Genomic DNA, 20,014 nt, shown 5'->3' on the forward strand with positions numbered 1-20,014 from the left:
TGCCCAATGGGCTTCAGAAGAACCACCCTTTCAAATACTTCACAGTTTTGAAGTTTTAACATCTGACCAGATAAGTCCTGTAAGAGACCAAGGAAAAAAGATGATGGCAGAAGCTCACTTGGCTTTGCAGAGTGAGCATGTTAGACTGGGGAAAATCCCCATTTGGCAGGAAAAAAACCACACTACCGAGCACTGGGAGCCTGATTACCCAGAGGTGATGCAAGGGAGAACATGGTAATTGCTCTGGAGACTGCCAGCCCAAGAAGGGGCAGCTCATGGGAGTAAAGCAAAGCAAAGCGGGACATGTCAGATGTAGCAGAAGGACTGGGGACTCTGCAAAGCAATGGAGTGAGCGAGCTTACACTAAATTAGAAGATGACTGCATCTAGCTATGGTCAACTGGTATCGCCCTGAGAGACCAAGAAGAAACATGACAGAGTCTGCTCCATTACAAGTCTTACTTTTAAATGCATCGTCTTGTCAGGATTAACTTGATGTCTGTGATTAGCCAGAAGATTTTAGCCTGAGAAAGTTCTTATTCAAAGGAGACAAGTGATAAACAAATTTGTACTAAAATAAAACTAGAGCTTGATCACTTGCTGCAACAGCATACAGTTTCCTTTTATACAGGGCAAGGAATGGTTTGTAATACTTGGTGACAGCACACAGCTGCTTGCTGAAGGGCATGAAGCTGTATGGAAAAAAAACAAAAATCCAACCCTTCTGTGATATTTTAAGGGGCTTCTGGGGGTCTCTTGTCCAGCCTCCTATTTGAAGTAGAGCCATCACCAATGCTAGATCAGGGCCATTGTAGCTTTGTTGAGCTAAGTCCTGAACCTTTTCATGAACGGAGATCCACCAGCTCTCTCATGAACTGTTCCCTGTCCTTTGCCACCTTCCTTGTGAGCAAATTTTCCCCGAAGCCCTTCCAGAACCTCCCATACTACAACTCAGAGCTGTAGCCCCTTGTTCTATTATCTAGGGCTTGACCCCACAATCTTGTAACTACCCTCCCAACAGCTGTAGGCTCCCATTAGATCACCCTGCACCTTCTCTTCACAGGCTAAACCAGCCCTGCTCCCTCCAGCTCTCCTCATAGCTCACGTGCTCTAGGACCCCAACCACCCTGGACTCTCTCCAGTTTTTTAGCATCTCTTAAACCAGAAGGCCCAAAACAGGACACAATATTTTAAGTGAGGCCTCCCCAGTGCCAGGCCAAAGAGGTAACAGCTTCCCTCAATCTGCTGCTCATGCTCTTCCTAAGGTAACCCAGCATGTGGCTTGCCTATTGCATGATGAGCATAGCATTGGCTCATACTCAATTTCATATTCAAAGAAAGAAGTCAATTTATGATTCATATACTGGCTTTTTAATAACGTAAATTGAGAGCTAAACAGCCAGAGGCTAGAATCCATTAACATATATTTGAGCAGTGCCTTTAAAGAGTCCTGGTGGATAGAAAGTCAAAACCAGCATGGATAAGCAGAGGATAATACTGGAGGCCCTTAGAAGTTCACATCACACTGATATGTATGGGCACGACCACTCTTTCCAGTCTAAAAACAGTTGATTGGCTTTGAGGTCAGAAAGATGAGACTGCATTTGTGCAGGAAACCAAACAAGGAAAGTCTCTGCCCTGAGTGCCAGCTTAGTCACTGAGAAGTTTGTCCTAAAGTACCCTAACCAAATCCCATTTCACTCTGCAGACCTCCTCTCACCCATGAAAATGATGAGACAGACAAGCAACTGCTACAGAGAGGCTGCTTAACGTGCAATAGAAGGCACTGAAACTACTCTATTAAAGAGACTGTTATGAGAACCTACACTGGACTAGAACATTTAAGAGGCTCCAAAAGGGGTCTTACATGCAAATAGATATAAAATAACATATAACATGTTATATGTTAAGAGGGAGACTTTAGACTCAGATGTGTTCTTCAGACCCTGCAAGCCAATACATAGAAAATGTGAGTTTGAATTCATGACTGCATGGTCAGTATCAAACAGCCACGGTACAATACAATTTAGGCAAGATGGGAACCTCAAACAATGGCAAAAATTATGACAGTCCCATGGATTTAGATGCTTAAGAGTAGCAAAAATCAAGATAGAAATGTGAGCCCCAATTTGGATGGCAACTGGGGAAGACGGCTACGTAGCAAAGGTTACAAAAAAAAATGTCTGCATCATTTTAAACTCCAACAAGAGACACTCCCAATATGAAGACAAGCAATAATCTGTGTTGGCATTGATCTCTGTCAGTCAATACTTAGAAAGGAATACCCCACAAGAGTTGCCACTGCCTCAGATTTATCACAGAGGTTAGCAGAGCAATCCTGTTTTCATCGAGACCTTTCCCCTTTGAGAGTCAGCTAGCTGACTGAAAACCAGCAATAGAATCAGAAGTTACTAAGCAATTTATTAACTAGTAGAACAAGTATCAAATGTTACAAATACAATAATCATTGATTTAGAAGGTACTTTACCTGTAAAGGACCTCAAACTAGGTTAAAAGAAATTCTTAAAATATTTTCATTCAGATCTTCTGGTGCTGAAGAGTGCCTTTCAAGTATGTTATGCACTCAACCATTCTGGGGGTGTTCACATGGTCACACCACAAACTAATATTCAATCTACTGGTATAAATGAAACCCAGAAAGAGTAGTGCAAGAGGACATTTTGTAGGCACCCTGGTTCACAGTTTTCTGGCAAGTCTCCATCTGCATTAATGATTCCCAGTTGTTAATTCCTTAGCCCTCCCAGCCTTGGCATCCCTTATGACTTCTACATTTTCTCATCTCAGCAACTTCTTGTTTACATATGTTGCTCCTGCTCAACTGCAGAGACCATAGGAAGAGATTTGCTTGTGAAGGAACTGCAACTTTTTTGAATTTACAGCCCTTCTGCTGAGAAGTAAGACCTTATCAGATGGGTGCTCCTCAGCCATTTCAGGTTAAGAAAATGAGGTTTTCTTACCAAGAGAAGGCAAAACCAACATCACAGGAAAGCAACGAAGAGCCACTGGGCAGGCTTCCTATGGTTACTAACTGTTCTATATCTTCAGCTTTTCAATACTAGGGATTTGGAGTTACCTGAACAGCAGTTGGGTTTGCCCCCAGCAAGCTGGGCTTATGGAGGGAACACACGTTTTTGGGTTCCCACACAAAGATAATTCCCAAGATTTGATTGAGCGCCGATAAGACAAGTGCCGCACAGTGTAACAGATGCGGCCCTTCAGAATGAGAGCAGGAAAAAGCGAGGCAGTGTATTTAACCCTGCAGTACCTGACTGGAAGACGTATCTGGCTAAGCCTTGCATTAACTCTGCTGGCCACGTAGGTGGTGCCGACTCCCCCGTTTCTCTCTTTAGTCGAAACGTCAGCTCAAATCCAAAACCACTTGGTCCATCTGTTCCTGTAAACCTGGAAGGAATGAAAAATAAAAAGTCATGACATATTTCTTGTAACCAGAGCAGACTTCAAGATTAGGACCATGGAAAAAGGATGAGTGTTCTCCTCATAGAAAAGATAAGTTTAGAAATTCTCTTATTTCAGTCTACTCTAACTCAAACGGCGCAACATTGTTAGGTTAGCTGATGTAATACAATTTCAAAGATCACCATCATAGTAGTGTTTTCAGTCAGAATAACGCAGCCTTGAAACCATGACTTCTTTCCTGGGACCGGTGGGATTTTCAGCAATTTGTTTTTAAATTTGTTTTTAAAACATGATTGTAAGTTTTGCACTGATAGCTAAATGGGAACACCAAAGAAAGTGCATAACAAAGTAATGTTATTCCACCCTTGTGAATTTGAATTTCTATACATTGAGAAGTGGGATGCAACTAAAGTACTGGGTAGTAGGTTTCTGGGTTGAAACAGTTGAATATTTTGAAGTACAGCACACAATTTCTGCATTGCAGATGGTCAGCAGGGGAGAGGGAAACAAGAAGATGCAGGCAGGAAGTTAATAACCTCTCACACGATGCACTAATTCTCATTTTGCTCCAATATATGCCTGCATACATTCTCCTTGTATATCTAGGAGGATAACAGTGGAAAAGCATTGAATATGACAACTACTGTTCAAGAAGCAGTAGTTTGGCCATTTCCCCATTTGGCAGAGATAGGTGCCAATTTATTTGGTTTGGTCAGATAGGGTCTACCCAGGAGAATAAAGTCATAATCGAAGTATCAAGGCTATAACAAAAAGGAGTAAATAAAAGGATACCCCATACTACTCTTTGTTTCAAGAAAACTTGTCCTCAAGATCCTTTTTTAAAATATTTATACATATGGGAAATTTCCTGTTTCAAGTTCCCAACAGCTAAAAATGCCACATTTGCCTGTGAAAAATGAGAAACCTCATGGACAAATACGCAAACTTACAAACTTGCAAGCTGTCATTGCATCTCTCACTCATTTGCTGTGGCTGTTCCACAAAGGCAGAGGAAAGAAGGAAGGATTTACACTGAGCATAAAGGCACCTTACAGAAGCTTTCATAAATCAGTATCATTCTGCAAGTTCAAATCTCCAACAACTGCAGCCATTGGCAAATTCTCTGGAGAAACTTTGTGAATGTCTTGGATGCTGGTACCTTGCTGGCACATATGAAAGATACAAAGCACAAAGCATTAACATTGTACTCCTCCTAAAAAAGAGTAACAGAGAAGTCAGGAAAGTAATGAGTGCACTTTCCATTTGAAAAACCGCAGTGCAGTGACCAGCTCCAAGTGTTGAAGGATTGTTCCAATAGTAAGGAGTTTGTTTTGAAGCAGAAATGCTTTATGGTGACCATGCCTAATAAGTGTTAAAACCAATCAGACTTAAGCATCAATGCAACTCCTTCAGCATGCAATGTAACTTTATTTGAGGATTCTTCAAGTAAAGTTTGATTGTAGTAGACTTTCAAATGATGTAATGAAAGTAGTTAAGAAACATACCCAAGGACAGAACTAGACTATTGGACAGCCCAAAGAGCAACAGCAATTACAATGCAACAGTCCAAAAGCACCTCGGCTTTACAGTAAGACAAGGATCTGAAATGGAAAATGCAGGAAGGAAGCCTCAAAATTAGTATTTTGCATCTGTGCATGGCCCCAGGTACATAAACTGAAAGCTGCAAGACAGTTTCTGTACTAACAGATCTGAATATTTCACATAGTTTGGTTTAGGCTTGGTTCTGCTGAACCCTGCGGTTTTGAGTGAAAGTTTCTTTTAAATACCCCTAAAATGCTAAGAAGAAAAAAAAAAAAAAAATCTGTGACTGAAAACAAAAGAGTAGGTATTGGAAGTCAGTCAGACATCTGCAATAAAGAGGAGTGAACAATATAGCAAATAAAGTCTTTATTTCATTAGTACGAAAATATACTAGCATGCCCATTTTTGTTTCTCTCCACATTATCCTCAAGAAAGAATGTGAGTTATATACTACAGAAGCAAATTCTCTATGAACAGAGCAGAAAACACATTTCAGAATGGTCAACTGGTACATATAAAACCTTTTTTAGGAAACAAGTGTACCTTTAAGCGACAAGTCAAATAATTACATTTGGTTCTCAAACAAAGCAAGAGCTTACTGAATAACCAGCCAGCCAGGGAGTGGAATCTGGATGTGGAGTGAAACCTGTGTTCTGCAATCATGCATGCAGGTCTACCAAAAAGATTGATACAGGATGGTGATAGCCTCACATATGCAAAGTGGTACTTTGTACATTCAGCACCCCTGTAGTGTTTTATTAGTTTCACACATCAGTTAGCAAAGGAAAAACAGAAATATTTCTTAAAGGGAGAAACAAAAACACTTCAAAGTGGATAGTTTTCAAGGATTGATTCCAGGAAAAAGTATACACCAGAAACTGAAACACATTATGAATGGGTCAATTTTAAGAAAGATCAAAGTTAACAAAAAGCCTTCGAGCTGATCTTTCACAGTTAACATTTTTGGAAAGTAAGATGGCTCCCCATTGAATTTCCTCCTTTCAAGCCACTTTCTGAAACAACACAGCTTTACTTGTAATATGCATGGAGCTAGAGTTTAGTGGGTTGTGTTTTTGTTTTTTAACTCCACAGATCTCTGCTTCCCAGAAATAACTGTTTAAGAGAAGACCACACATGCTTTATATTGATCCATATGCAAGTTACTGAGTAACAGAAGCATTCAGGTGAGTATCTATCAAATTTAAAGCAACACGAGCATTTAGGAGAACATTGCTGGTCAGCAAGGTATCAGTAGTTGCAAAGCTTTAAAACTGACAGGCAAAGTTACTTTACATGATTTTTTTTGTATGGTAATGAAAAAGACTCTAAAATAGAGAAGAACTACTAGAAAATAAATAGAATAAAAGGTAGGGAAATGAGCAGTAAGTTACTTCCCTTCTAAGATTTAAAAAAAAATCCCTGAAGAATCAAAATATTCTAAAAAATCTAGATTCTTCTAAAAAAACACTCAAAAAATGCAGCAGCATACAACACTTCTAATTCTCAAATTCTTAAATTAACAGTTAAATCCTATTTGCATGTAAGAGATTTGTATTTAAAGATTAGATTTAAAATGTTTTTGAATAGTTAATGGTCACAGGTTGCTGAAAATACAACACTGCCTTGTTACAGTGAATATTTAAATACATGCAATTCACCTGTATCGTGCAGCTGTTCCAAGGTAACAGTCTATAAAGTAAAAGTCTTTGATTTGTTTAATTTTAGGTTGGTAATTTGTTTTTGAAGAAACTGTGACACATATGACTTTAAAACCTTACAATTATTTTAGAAATCATTTATGTTTAATTCAGACGAGTCTTTCAAAGGAAGAAATATTAATATTCAGAACACAATTAGGATAGTAATTTTCAGTTAGCATTTTTGCCAAAGCTTTTGCTCTTATTCTTCAAAAAAAGTCTTGTATTTGAAAGTAAGTTGAATGTAGTTTCAATAGCTGCCATAAAATTTGTCTCAATACAGACCATAAACCAGGAGCAGAGCTCCTGCCTGAAGTTCAGAAGGCGTACATGAGAACGGAGGCAGACATGAGCTTCAGGAACTAAATAAACCTATAACCCTGCCACATGCCTCTGGCCCTTGGTCTAATGAAAATCACAGAGAATCATCCAGTAGCCAAGTTATGCAGCTTGGCTTCTCTTACGGAAGTCCTTTTCACCAGGGAGCAAGTGCTTACACCAGCCCTGACTCCAAAATTTGTGAGGATAAGGATGCATCAGTGCACTGGCGGAGAGGCAAGTAGCAGCCACAGCCAACAAATGCATGGGAAATGAATCTGCCCAGTAAGAAGCCCAAGACTTCCAGATACACATGCCATACGAATGAAAGACCAAGCAAATGGCTTTTTATCCCCTGCAAGGAAAAAGAGACTCCTCACTTACAGCTGGGCTGTAAGCAGCTGCTCATTCCACCAAATCACCTGTGTCCATTTTTGTTCAAGGCCTTACCAACAAGACAAAAGATGCACCTATCATAACCAAGAAACCCCTCTATGGTCAGGGAGCTAATAAAGTAAGATTGCCCATAAACAAGTTAATTTTATACCAAGAGGTTTCATTACTTCCATGTGGAAACACTGGATTCCCATGGCAGCCTCCTCCCTGTAGGGTATACCCCTGCTGCTTGGGGTTATCTCAGCAGGCTGCCGAGGAACTGGACAAAAAAGGATCACACCTTGCAGGCTTGTAGATGTTCAAGCTCATGCTCCTTCCCCAAAAGTTCCCAATTTTCATCAAACTTCCAGAAAACTTCCAAAAACGTCAACCACCTTCAGCTAGCCACGGTCAACCAATAAGCTAAAAAAAAAAAAAAATATAGTTCCAGAACAGACACACTGAACAAGCCTCATTTCCATAGAAAACTGTGTGGAGGGGTGAGGATAACCTATAGATGGAAGAAGTCCTGCCAAAGCATACAGAAGCCAGGTTTGCTCATGACCTCTTCCATCGACCCCCCCAAGTTCACTGCTACCTGCACCTGTACTAATTTGTTCCCTTCCAAGCAGGCAGCAAAGCGTCCATAGCAGGTTAGCCTGACCAACTCCTGTGTCAACTACTGAGGTAACGCGTTTTTATTACATACTTTTTGTTCTACAGAAGCAAGATTCTGACACTACTTGGGGTTGGCTTCTTTGTGAGCAAGGGAGGCGGGTGGGGACTAGGGTGGTGGTTTTGGGGTGGGTTTTTATGGTTGTGATTTGGTTGTTTTGGTGTTTTTTTTTTAAATCTGAAGGGGACCAATTCAGACTACAGCCAATTTAGAACAAAGGCTTTGGGAGCTCAGTTCAGCATCTCAACACTTCAGTGCTTTGCCGGTAATTTCTTCAGCAAAACAATTACAATGCAGCAGTCCAAAAGCATCTCACCTCTTCTTTACAGTAAGACAACGATCTGAAATGGAATGTGCAGGAAGGAAGCCTCAAAATTAGTATTTTGTATCTGTGCGTGGCCCCAGGTACATAAACTGAAAGCTGCAACACAGCACTAAGTTTCTGTACTAACAGATCCAAATATTTCACATAGTTTGGTTTAGGCTTGGTTCTGCTGAACCCTGCAGTTTTGAGTGAAAGCTTCTTTTAAGCACCCTAAAATTCTAAGAAGGAAAAAAAAGAAATTCCATGTTTTGCACCCAAACTAAAGATACTAACTATAAAGAGACAGCATGGATTGTATTGTGCCTGCCACTGCTTTGCCCCCTCTAACATGAGGGCACATCACCTTTATAGCCAACCTATTGCGAAGCAGCTGGCTAAGTTTTCACAAAAACAAGTACTGATGGAGAAATTCTTGGCTTGCTTGCATGCCCACTGGCATACATCAGATAGTTTTATATTATGACTACAGCAGTAATGGAAGGCTCTGGTATCTGCCAAGTCAAATCCAACCCTGTATTTAATATTAAAACCTTGTCACATGAACAAAAATAAACCTTTTGAAAGCCAAGGTCATACATTACGTGCCATTCTTTGGGTTAAAACTCCCTTTATCTGTTCAGCAAATCAGCTCAGCAGAACCAAGCACATTGCAGCACTGCGCATACGCTGAAGGAGTCTGGCTTGTTCTTTTAATGAGGTAAGAGTTTCACTGATCATGATATTTAGTTCCAGCAAAAGAATCCAAAGAAATAGAGGCCCCTTTATTTACAGAGCCATGCGGCAGGGCCACCCGAGCCCCCCACCACCCCGCGCTCTGCCAGGCCCTCTCCTGAAGCCACACACAGAGTACTGAAAAGCTGCTCCCCTCTGCAGCAGAGTACCCAGGGCGTTTTTCACATCAAATAACCCAGCTTAAGAGGATCAAAAGCCAAACTAGCCCTTTGCTTTAAAAGCAGCTCTGAAAACCAGAGGCTTTTCAGTTTAAATCAAAGCTATTTGCCAAAGCATTTTCATTCTCACTTTTGCAAGGAACGAGAGGTTTGCTTCACTGCAGTGCAAAATGGCTGTATTTCTGAAATTCTGCTTTTGAAACTACACAGCTCTGGACAAGGAGCAGAGTGTACTAGGTGTTTATTTTTTGAGAGTTTAAGAGTATGTGTATATAAATATATTAGGTGAACCAACCCCTGAAAATGGGAGTTTACGTAGGGAAATGCTGGCCCTTCACTACTATTATTTCAGCCAGGGAACAACAAGAAAGCAGGAACAACAAGAAAGCTCTTTCAGTGTATTTGGGGTTAGTTAGGACTGTACTTTCAGAAGTCACAGCTCCACTCCCAGCAGCTCCAGGGAGATAAACCAGGTCTCTTCTGGGAAGCAAAGGCAGGCTCACAGTATTCTGGACTGACTTGTCCCAGCTTCAGTTTTCAGCTCCATCACCACTACTTTTGTGAAACCACTTAAGATGCACTTTGCTTCAACTCCCTAATTGCATTTCCCCACATCTTCTACACAGACAAAGCTTCCTGCTCTGCTGCTAGTGAGCTACTCTGATACCATTTTGAAGGCTCCAGAAATACAGTATCACTAAATTTCTAAGCCTGGCATCAGGAAGAACTGCTGTTATTTCCATCAGAAAGCAGTTTTAATTCTACCACCACCCCCCCCCCAAAAAAAAAAAAAAAAAAGAGGCACAGTAATTGTCAATCCATAGCTTTTAGTACTCCAGATCAGCCTATCAGGACATTTTAGAAGTTTTAGAAGGTGGCTAAACCAAACTGATGGGCAGTGCCCACTACTCTGCTTGATGAGACCAAAGTACTATAAGGCCTAACTCCCACTAGCATTTTAAGACTGCAAAGCTAGTAACCATCCCAGAAGATTTTTCTATTAGCTAGCAAAGATACTACTATTGGCAACACAGAAGACTGGTGTAACAAAAAGCATCAGAGTACTCAATGACTAACTTCACAGGTCCTCCCTAAGAAAAAATCAAGTTGTGTACCATTTCCCTTTCACTGCCCACATCTGCTTACAAATAAGCAACACAAAGGGTCGTCTCCTGTCTAAAATCCAAGGAGAAGCCTTCAGCAGGCTGTTACAGCCATTGAGTTGAACACCTTAGTTTCTCCACCTCCCCGGAAGGACACCAGGCAAGAGCTGATGTACCCCAAACAAGACTATGCAGAGAGTTAATCTTCTAAATTCAAGCTCCAGGTGCATTACACAATGTCTTCCCACTATAAGCTCATGACTCTCAGATTCCAGAGCTTCAGGAGAGGAAAAAAAAAAAAAAAAAAAAGTGACACTACCTACTGCTTCCAGCATCTTGCCTAACAGGAAATGGTTGGTTTTAGTGCAGCTGTCAAACAATATAAAAGTCTCATCCCAGAGCCCTGATGGCATGCTGGGATGCTCCCGTGAAGCAATTTCATAAGAAAATAGGCACAGGAACCCCCCTACATGAAAGGCTTAAAAAGTATCCAGAAAAGTTATTTTGGTCAAAACCCACCTGCTTACTCACATATTCTCCCAGATTGTCTCCTGGCATTGAAACAAGCATCAATTTTAAAGAAAAACACATAAAAACATCTGAGGGAAGCAGGGGGTGGTTATCTGGACATCAGATGGTTATCTCTTCAGAGCACTTGACAGGAAATTCCACAAGCTCTCACCACCCCAAACCTGCACACGGGGTCTTACTGGACTCCTTTCTAGCTTGATTTAAGAAAAAGCTTCATGCATAAGCAAGGCAAATACACATGCAAAAAGAACACATGCTCAAAGATTTCTGTCCATGTAAAATCAAAGTTGGAAAGCGAGTGACACATGGTGCTCGAGACATCAGCCTATGGCTATGCCCAAAGCTGTTGCTTGGAGCTTGCTCTTGCAGTACATATCAAATGTGCAAGCCATCGACCAAATGGAAAACCTTTCTAGAAACAGCAACTTAAATTAGTTTTAGAGAATTATTCCAACATCTAAATCCAAACAGATGCAGAGGCACTCGCTCTGCAGTTATTTGGAGGCAGGTTTCTCAGCTTTCCAAAATACTCACATAGGATCTGCTTATAAAACTTACGTTAAGATAGATGTGGGTAAAATTTGTGAACTGATTTGTGCTGGCCAGTACAAAAACAGAACTGTGCTTCACTGAGCTACCATTCAGCAAGTGAAGTGCTGTCACAGGGCAGAGGGGGAAAAGGAGACTTCAGTTTAAGTCTCACTCACACATACACAACAGTGATTTCACACATCTTACTATTCAGCTTCTTCAAAACTCAGCTGGTGACAACCTTTCCCCTGAAGCCTGGAGATTCACAGTTTAGGTTTTGGTTTTAAAAAATTATTTCTGTAAATAACGAAAGTTGATACAACAGATAAATTGATTTTTCCTCTAAGCCTTCAGACTCAAGTCAACCTTACTCCTAACTCTGCAGACACAACTGTCTTACGAGAGATAGCGTCACTTGAACTACACAGTAATACAGCAACCGTTTCCAGCAGCTTTAGACACAAGTCGCATGGGAATTGTTGTGTGCATTTTGTAGACCTGACAGACCAGCCACTTTTTAGACACCTGAATCAGTCAGGCATGTGAGAGAAGCACTTGGCACACAAGTGTCACGAAAAAGTGTCCACACCACAGTCACCTACATCACATGAGGAAAGGCTGGGTGCTGGGCTTGTTCAGCCTTAATAAAAGAAGGCTAAAAGGAGGGGGGGATCTTATTGCTCAACTACCTATTGGGAGGGCAAAGGGAAGACTGAGCCAGACCTTTCTCAGAGGTGCACAGCAAAATGGCAAAGGTTGATTCCAGTTACATGTATCTGGAAATCTTTTTCACATGATAGTGATCAAACCCTGGAACAGGATCCAGGGAGGCTGTGGAAGTCGGCCCTCGGAGCAGGCATCAACTGGAAGCTTTGGGAGGTCCCTTCCAACCCAAGTGATCCTATGAAGCATCACAGCCAAGAACACAGGTATGAACTTTTACTACTGGTACCCTGTGTCCAAAACCAAGCTGGCAAGACCCACAGCTGATAATTCATGAACACGTGAGTTAAACCCATTTTGACAGAAGTGGTTACTATAACCAGCTCCTGCCCAGCCACATGGGAAACCGCTCCTGAACCACGCTCTCTCCAGCCTAGCACGTTAAAGTAAACCACCATCAGTTTTCAGGTCACTTTAATGCGCTGAGCTGCAACTTAAGGCAATTTAGGGGGTTGCTTCTTTGAGGTTCAGCTGTCCATGCCATGAAAGTAGCAGCATCTGGAAGAAGGATAGGATCCTGCTTAGCTGCTGGAGGTTAATCTCTTTGAGCTCTAGAGGTTTGGAAGCATTATCGTCTCATTCTAGAAAGTGCCAACATACAGTCATACACGTAAGGATAGCGCACACAGATTAAGGGCAAAAGGCTGTAATGGCCCTGTCAGTGCCAAAGGGATCTATCTGCTTTGTTATTAACACTAAGTCATGAAACTTCAGAATACTCTTAAAGTCATAAAACAGCATCCAGGTGACCCAAGTTTGAATCTATTGTCTGCTACAAACTTCCCAACCTCCTCAACAAATTACTTAGGAATTTGATTCTCAGAGGTAAAATAATGATATTTCCCTGCTTCAAAGAGTAACATGACACACTCATCATATAGGAAATGCTTATATACTCCATCTATCAAGGTCACAAAAGCTGGGAAATTAACTCCACATTCTGCACAGCATGGACAAATACTGAACACGGGAAATGACTAAAACAACAAAATATGAAACAGGAGGTTGCATGGGATGTGTCACTCTAACCCAGCAAAAGATGTCCACATGAGGGCAGTTTACTTTTTATTTTCTCTGTTTTACGGTCCATGAAGGTAGCAATACCAGTAGGTTATGGTTTGATCTCCCATTACAGTCATAACTAAACTGACAAGACCAAACCATTTCATCTTCATGATTCCCAAAACACATATTTAAAAGAAAAAACAAAAACAAAAAAACTATGTGAAATCAAGTGACTAGAGGACTGGCCATGCTTTTCAGTTTGAGGGCTCACACATCTCTCCACAAAGCCACCCAGGCTTCCTACCTCATGGCCAGCAGAACCCATCCCAACCCAGCTGAGGTGGCCCTGAGAGCAGGTTCTTAACCACCACCTGTAGCACACTGCAAGCACAGCTAGCACTGCAAGTGAGGCCACACTTCTTGGCACTGCAGGGAAAGCGCAAACAGTCTCACTGCAATGGCCCAGGGAAGTTGCAGCAGAGTTGCATCATCCTAAAGCCCACTGAAAGGATCTGGAAAGATAGCTAGGAATACAATAAGGATTTACTATTGCATTCACAGAACAGGGAGTAGGGAACTAGTGAAAAAGAAAACAACTTATCTAGATCTGTACTTTTAACATTTTACTTAAGCTGTCTACTTATGTGGCACTTCAGAGCTACTTATCTTGCATTTCTACAAGGTCCAGAAGAACAGTGCTCTCATTTGGCCTGAGCTGGAGGTGATTCTGCAAACACAGCATGCAGTCACTGTGCTATACAGTGCACCAGGGAAGACAACCTTTCATCTGCACATGGATCCCACTTCATACTGGGACTGAATCCTTAGCTCTGATACACTAGTCTTTGCATAGCCTGCAGGGAATGGTAATACATCTCCAAAACTTCACCTAGGGGCTCAGCTGCAACCTCATCAGCAAAGGGCCAGTTCAAGCCAGCATGGCTGGGAAGGATGGTATTGCTGTGCTTGGTGAGCAGCTAGGAAAAGGGCACCGACTTTCCTTGCAGTGTCTGCTGGCTCCTTCCTAGCTCCTACTGTGGAAAGTTCTGCAGCTGCTGGGAGGAACCCATTCGCATAACAAAAGCGGCTTTCAAAAGGAGTATGGGAGGGTGGAAAGAATAAGAGAAAAACCCAAAGCCAGAAGCTACACTGACAGCTATGGTTAGGTTTTTTTCAGCATTGCCTAAAAGTCTCAGGCGAGGATCAGGGCTCCAGCATGTTACACAGAATATAAACACTAGTGTCTCCCATTACTTTCTTGCTGGCTAAAGAACATACATTAACAAAAAACCATGCAACAAACTACTTTAGCACACCCTTGAGCACATTTTTAGGACTCTCATACAATTAAGTTCTGAGCTGTGCAATAAATGAGCTTGAGGCATAAAAGGTTTTTAGGAGCTTTTAGGAGCCTGAACTCCAACAGATTTCAAGCGAGGTTTAGGCACCCGAGTATCCTGCTGGATCTGGGATTCAATCCCTGATCTTTCACTTCATTAGCTGTGGAAGTCAAGACAATACTCCCTTACTTGCTGAGCTGTTACATAGTCTCATTTCATTGTAAAGGGTGCACTCAAAAACATACCGATGAGCACCATAAGAGATCGTAACTAATTAAACAGGCAGGGAAAGGCCCTTGGAGCTCAAGCTGTAATTCGAGGGAAAAGAAAGCACCAGACTGCTGGTGAAAGACTCCCAAAAGGGAAACATGAGACAGCTGCAATGAAAAGTCTACTTTTTTTTTTTAAATCTGCATTTAAGTGTTAAACTTCTCCTGCAAACTATCGTTGCTTTGAAGCGTTGGAAACTTTCAGAGGTAGGAATCATAGGCTGATATTTTTGATCTACAGAAATAAACACCTGGCTTGTGAATGCTACACGGACTTCATCCATTGTAAGACAAAATCCAAAAGGATATAATCAATCTTGGCCTCTTTAAATCAAACAAAGGAGGAAAGAAAGCATCATTCCTCCCCTTCCCTTCAGTGGGTCCAGGCTTATCCCTAAAGATTTTAATAGTGGTAAAATAGTTTTGCCTCTCAGCCAAACCACTTCAGTTACGGAAACTGCAGAATGGCTCAGCTTCTCTTACAAACAGGAGTAAAGTTGGGAGAGCGATGTCAACTTACAGCATATTTCAGTACCACTTACTTTTTAGTGCAATAAGCACAAACATGCTCCTCATGTTCCTGATCACTTTAGAAGGAATAACCTACCCAGTAAAACAGTTCAGCATACAGCTCATCACAGCCACTCTGCTACAGAAAATCCCCCATCCATCTCTGAATACTAAATTCTTTGCTTTTCTGCTTAATGTTACTCTTCTGGGTAAAAAAGAATTCAAGGCCCAGAGACATATTATTTTTGCGTAATAAAGTTATACATATGGATTCAACTTAGCTAGGAAATGTCAACTTAAGGCTTGTCTTCATGAGGAAATTTACTGTAACTAGTCTACCAGTATAATTATATTGCTGTAGCTCTACTGGTAAAATTCCCCTGTTGAGCCTTATTCATAACAACAGCCGCCTTTATGGTTTATTTTTGTCGACTATGCCAAAAAAAGGCCCCTGCTCCAGAAAGGCCACAACAATTCACAGGGGAGGAGGGGAAGGAGCTATGCCAGTGCAACTGAAGCAGTAGAAAGAATAACAGTATAGAAATGGCAGTATTTCTCTATACTAATAAATTATTTGCTACAAAAAAATGAAATGCTGTAAGAAAACTATACTGTACATCAGATATTGTTTGCAGGTAAGGTATATGCCAGTTCCATGCCACATTTCATAGCTTTGGTAAAATTCGCCAAGCCAGACACTGCTCTGCATCAGCCCCTCCATGTGCATCCCTTTGTTCTCACCTTCTCCCCAGCTGCTGCAGTGCATTTCCCAGGTGCACATCCTTTCCCCCATTCCCTTACAGGAGCAATGCCTCACAGCCCAGCAACTGCCCTGGGCCCCTTGGACAGAGCACTGACCCTCCAAAACAAATGGGTGCTAAAGACCAGCCCTTCTGGTTTACAGTTTGCATCTCAGGGACAAGAGTTAGCTGAAAAGCAAACAGCACTCTTTGCAAAAGGGATTTTAAAACAATTGCCCTTCACTTCGGCAGTGCAAGAATGCTGAGCTAGACAAAACAATGAGCCATCTGTGCACTCTTCCCTCCTTCCCTTGTCTCTATCCTCTGGGCTTAAATCAGAGCTCCCCAAGAATGGCCGAGTCCCCCTTCACCTCCACCCACCCTGTTTATATCCTGCAAAAAACAGTTTTCTGCCCCCCCCCCTTTTTTTTTGGCATTTTGTTCTTAAGAGCCCTTGCAAAAACATCCTTTAAATGTCAGCCCTTTGTCAGGTGGTATTCCATCTACCCAGCTTTGTCAAGTAATCAAAAAATGCCTCCCACCAGACGATCTGTTCCTTGTTTACCATCCCTGGAGGCAGAGTGGCACTCAGGAGCCCTAGCCACCCCTTTGTCCAAGGAAGGGAATACCATCTGAATGGGAGACCACCAAAGATTTGCAGCCCTCTTTTGTTAGCCTGGTGTCACTGCCTATTGGGCCTCGATTCAAAATTGAGATGACAGTAGAGAAGCAGCCGAGTTAGGTAATCACTGTGGAGTTTCCAGCTTAGGAGAGAGAAATACCAATAGCTCAAATTTTCAAATAAAATTGGTAATTTTATTACCAGTGGTAATTTGTGGTTACCAATTGTACCACTGACTCATGAAGAAACACAGACTATTCTAGTACTAGTCAGGAAGGCGTGTTCCCAATGCTAAATCTGTGTTGAGGAAAAAAAGGGATTAGGTATGAATAACAGCATTCAGATGCATCTCTTCAAACATTCATTTTGTTAGTATCATTATTCCAGGCAGCAAAGGGATAAAAAAGTCAACTCTCCTTTGATCTCACAGCCAGAATGGCCACACAGCTCAAAAAATGCTTTTACCTTCATGTCCCTTGGAAAAAAAGCCCACTATCTTTTATTTCTTCCTTTTTAGAACATCCTAAACAGATCTTTATCACATAAACCAATCTTTCACTAGAAGACCCAACCTTTGATCCCTAGTCACTCCTCTTCCCGGCAGGGTGAACTCGCTGGGAGAGCAGAGCCTGCAAGCTCTCCCACATCATTCAGCACTAACACAGCTGGGAGATGAGAGTAAGGAAGCCCTGTCTCAGGCCCACTCTTCTCCCATATGCCAAGATCATAAATGTCAAAGTTCTGCCAACAAAAAGAAATCATCTAGTTTGAACACTATGCCCCTTGCCCTGCATGGCAGCAAGAGGCTCATCTTACCAGGACGCACGTGCAGATGCGCTACTGAACCGGAAGCGGGGCTTGCCTTCAGTATCGCTCAGCTATAAACCTACTTCCAATCTTTTTCCTTTTTTTCCCTTGAGAACAGTCCGTCTTGTAAATTCAACTACCATGCTGTAAACGTTAAACAAATTTCCTTCAATGCTTCAAAAAAAATTCCAAATCTAGCACAGTTCAAGCATGCTCTCATCCCACAACCTCCGCACGCAAACACAGATAGACCACAGCACAAAGCGGACTTCTCTCGGTAGGTGGCCTACATCTTTCATGTTGTTAACAGTGCTAACTACCTCCAACAAATGACATTTGGAAGCCAAGTGCACTCTGCCTGGGAGAAAGGAAAAAAAGATTTCCCCATGGTGACCATAGCTTCAAGGGAGGTCTACCTCCAGCAGAGAAACACAGGTCTTAGACAGTCCTGGTGCATTGCCTCAGTCATTGGAGGGACACTGTCAATGGGGCACGTAAATAGGCATGACACTTGGTTTAACTGTTTTTTTGCCTGGGAAATAGGGAATTGAACCTTACATGATCACACTTGTGCATGTGCTTCTTTAAGATGTCCCCACAATTTTTTAACTCGCTGGTCAAATTCAATCAAGCTCTTCAAAGGAAGGGTCTTCCCCAAAATACCACATTTCTATGAAGTAGGCAGAAACAAACAGCCAGACACAAGAGAAGGATCTACAGGCACTCCCAGTAAGCAGGTTTCAGTAGAAGCACAACTGTATTTCTAGACACCAAAGAATCCACACAGGTGAGACCTGTTAAGAGTACCCTCATTTTGGGAAAAGCTCAGTCTAACTCGTAACTTTATAGACATGAAAAAAACCCAACCACAAGACAAATCCATTAAAAACCAGATCTTATTGCCTCCCTGCAGCCAAACTACTCCTTTCAACTCTGATGGATTCTCAAATAAGCTATCATTAAAAGGAAATACCTTTTTTGTCACAGAACTCCCTAATTCTGGGGCCTCTCCCTTCCCACTCTGCCATGAACCTTCCTCTCCCCTCAGCCTCAGAAAAAAGACCAACTGGAAAAATAAGCATCACATGTGGAGTCAATCTTTGATAGACAAACAAGAGACCTAGGAAGAAAAAGTAAGTCCAGAGTATGGTGCCCATCTTGGACTCTCCCTCCTCCAAGTCCTAGCTCTTGTACCTCTTTCCTAAATTGATGTTTACCAATGTCCTCTTCCATGTCATTCCCTATAGCTGGGACAGATGCTCCACCTCCAGCAATGGTACACAGAAGAAACATTTCTTCAGTGCACTGGCTAAAGTTCAATACCCACAGATGAAGCCATGGCAATATGAAGCAGGAAGTTATGGAGACTTGGAAGAAGCTCCTCAGGGTGACTGTAAAACCCCAGAATTTCACTGCTGTCATGGCTGTGCTCCACAACCAAGCCATCACAGTCACACCTCACAGAAGTCTGACCCAGGAGCAGAACCACTATTTCCTGATCCTCAACTTGAGGATATGTCCCCAAAACTCAACCTCACTTCCCTATTCCATGTGCAGAAGTAGCTACCACACAGCCAGCCCTGACACAGCAGGTGTCCTTTAACTTCAGAGCCTAGTGAAACAAAATTAGGATGAGGAAGGGAGGGTTTATGCTATGCTATTGTTTAAGAAAGTCCTCGGGTTCCTCTGTGAAGTATGCTTAAACACCACGCTTGAAAGAAACTGGATGCTATGAAAGGTGGAAGAAAACCTTGGGTTTTAAATAATTTTCCTTGAATTCCAGGCTCAACTCCCAAACTAAACTTATTTGATCTTTCATCTCTCCAAGGTAGACATGCTGAACTCCACAAAATCTTATCTGAAATATGGACCCACAACAACCACGACCCCTCTCTAACTTACTGTCTTCCCAAAGGCCCCTTATTTTATTGCATTTTCATGAAAACAAAGAAGGGCAGAGTCAGTCTCCACCATTTTAAAAGCATTTAGTCACCTTGGATTTTGGTGTAATATTTCAGCGGTGCTTTAGGCATGTGGTTTGTAAAGCACTTAGGGACCCATTAAATACCAAAATTTAAGGCTAAAGGCTGGCAAGCTGAGGGCAGCGAGCTTTTAAATTTATGAAAGACTACAGAACTAAGAGGCCACTAAAGTGACAGCTGTCAGCACCACTCCGTCCTACATTCATGAGGGCTCAAAGGAGAAGCCAGCTTGCACTCAAAAGAAAGAGAGCACTCGTTCCAACTTTCAGGCTATTTTCTAAATACTCTTTTCAAACTCCTTTCATACTCGGAAAAAGCCTTCCAGAAAACATCCACCCCTCTGCAAGCCTTGCATTTGTTACCTGATCCAGTTTTGCGCTCCTTTTTCTTCCTCCCAGCTCTAACAAGCATCCTTGCCCTTTTACAAGTTAAGGTCATTCAGAGGATCTATACAAGCAAGCAGAACACAAGCTGGACTGGAGATCTTGAAAGGCTCATGCTTACCCTCACCTTTAATAGGGAGGCACCACCCACAGAGACAACACGTTATCCCGGCATGCACTGCTCCCTCCTGATCCAAATGGTAAGCAG

At 42.0% G+C, this 20,014-nt stretch overlaps 1 protein-coding gene across 3 annotated transcripts in view; it reads right to left on the minus strand.

Annotated features, from left to right (window-relative positions):
• The window catches only part of SUFU (SUFU negative regulator of hedgehog signaling), a 99,841-nt gene that overhangs the window by 67,836 nt on the left and 11,991 nt on the right, over nucleotides 1-20,014 (minus strand). For all 3 annotated transcript variants that reach the window (XM_030029859.2, XM_030029860.2, XM_030029862.2), the window contains exon 3: nucleotides 3,286-3,422. In XM_030029859.2, the coding sequence (XP_029885719.1) occupies nucleotides 3,286-3,422 (137 nt within the window). The remainder of the gene's footprint in view (nucleotides 1-3,285; nucleotides 3,423-20,014) is intronic.

Source organism: Aquila chrysaetos, chromosome 11, assembly GCF_900496995.4.
Source record: "Aquila chrysaetos chrysaetos chromosome 11, bAquChr1.4, whole genome shotgun sequence".
NCBI lineage: Eukaryota > Metazoa > Chordata > Aves > Accipitriformes > Accipitridae > Aquila > Aquila chrysaetos.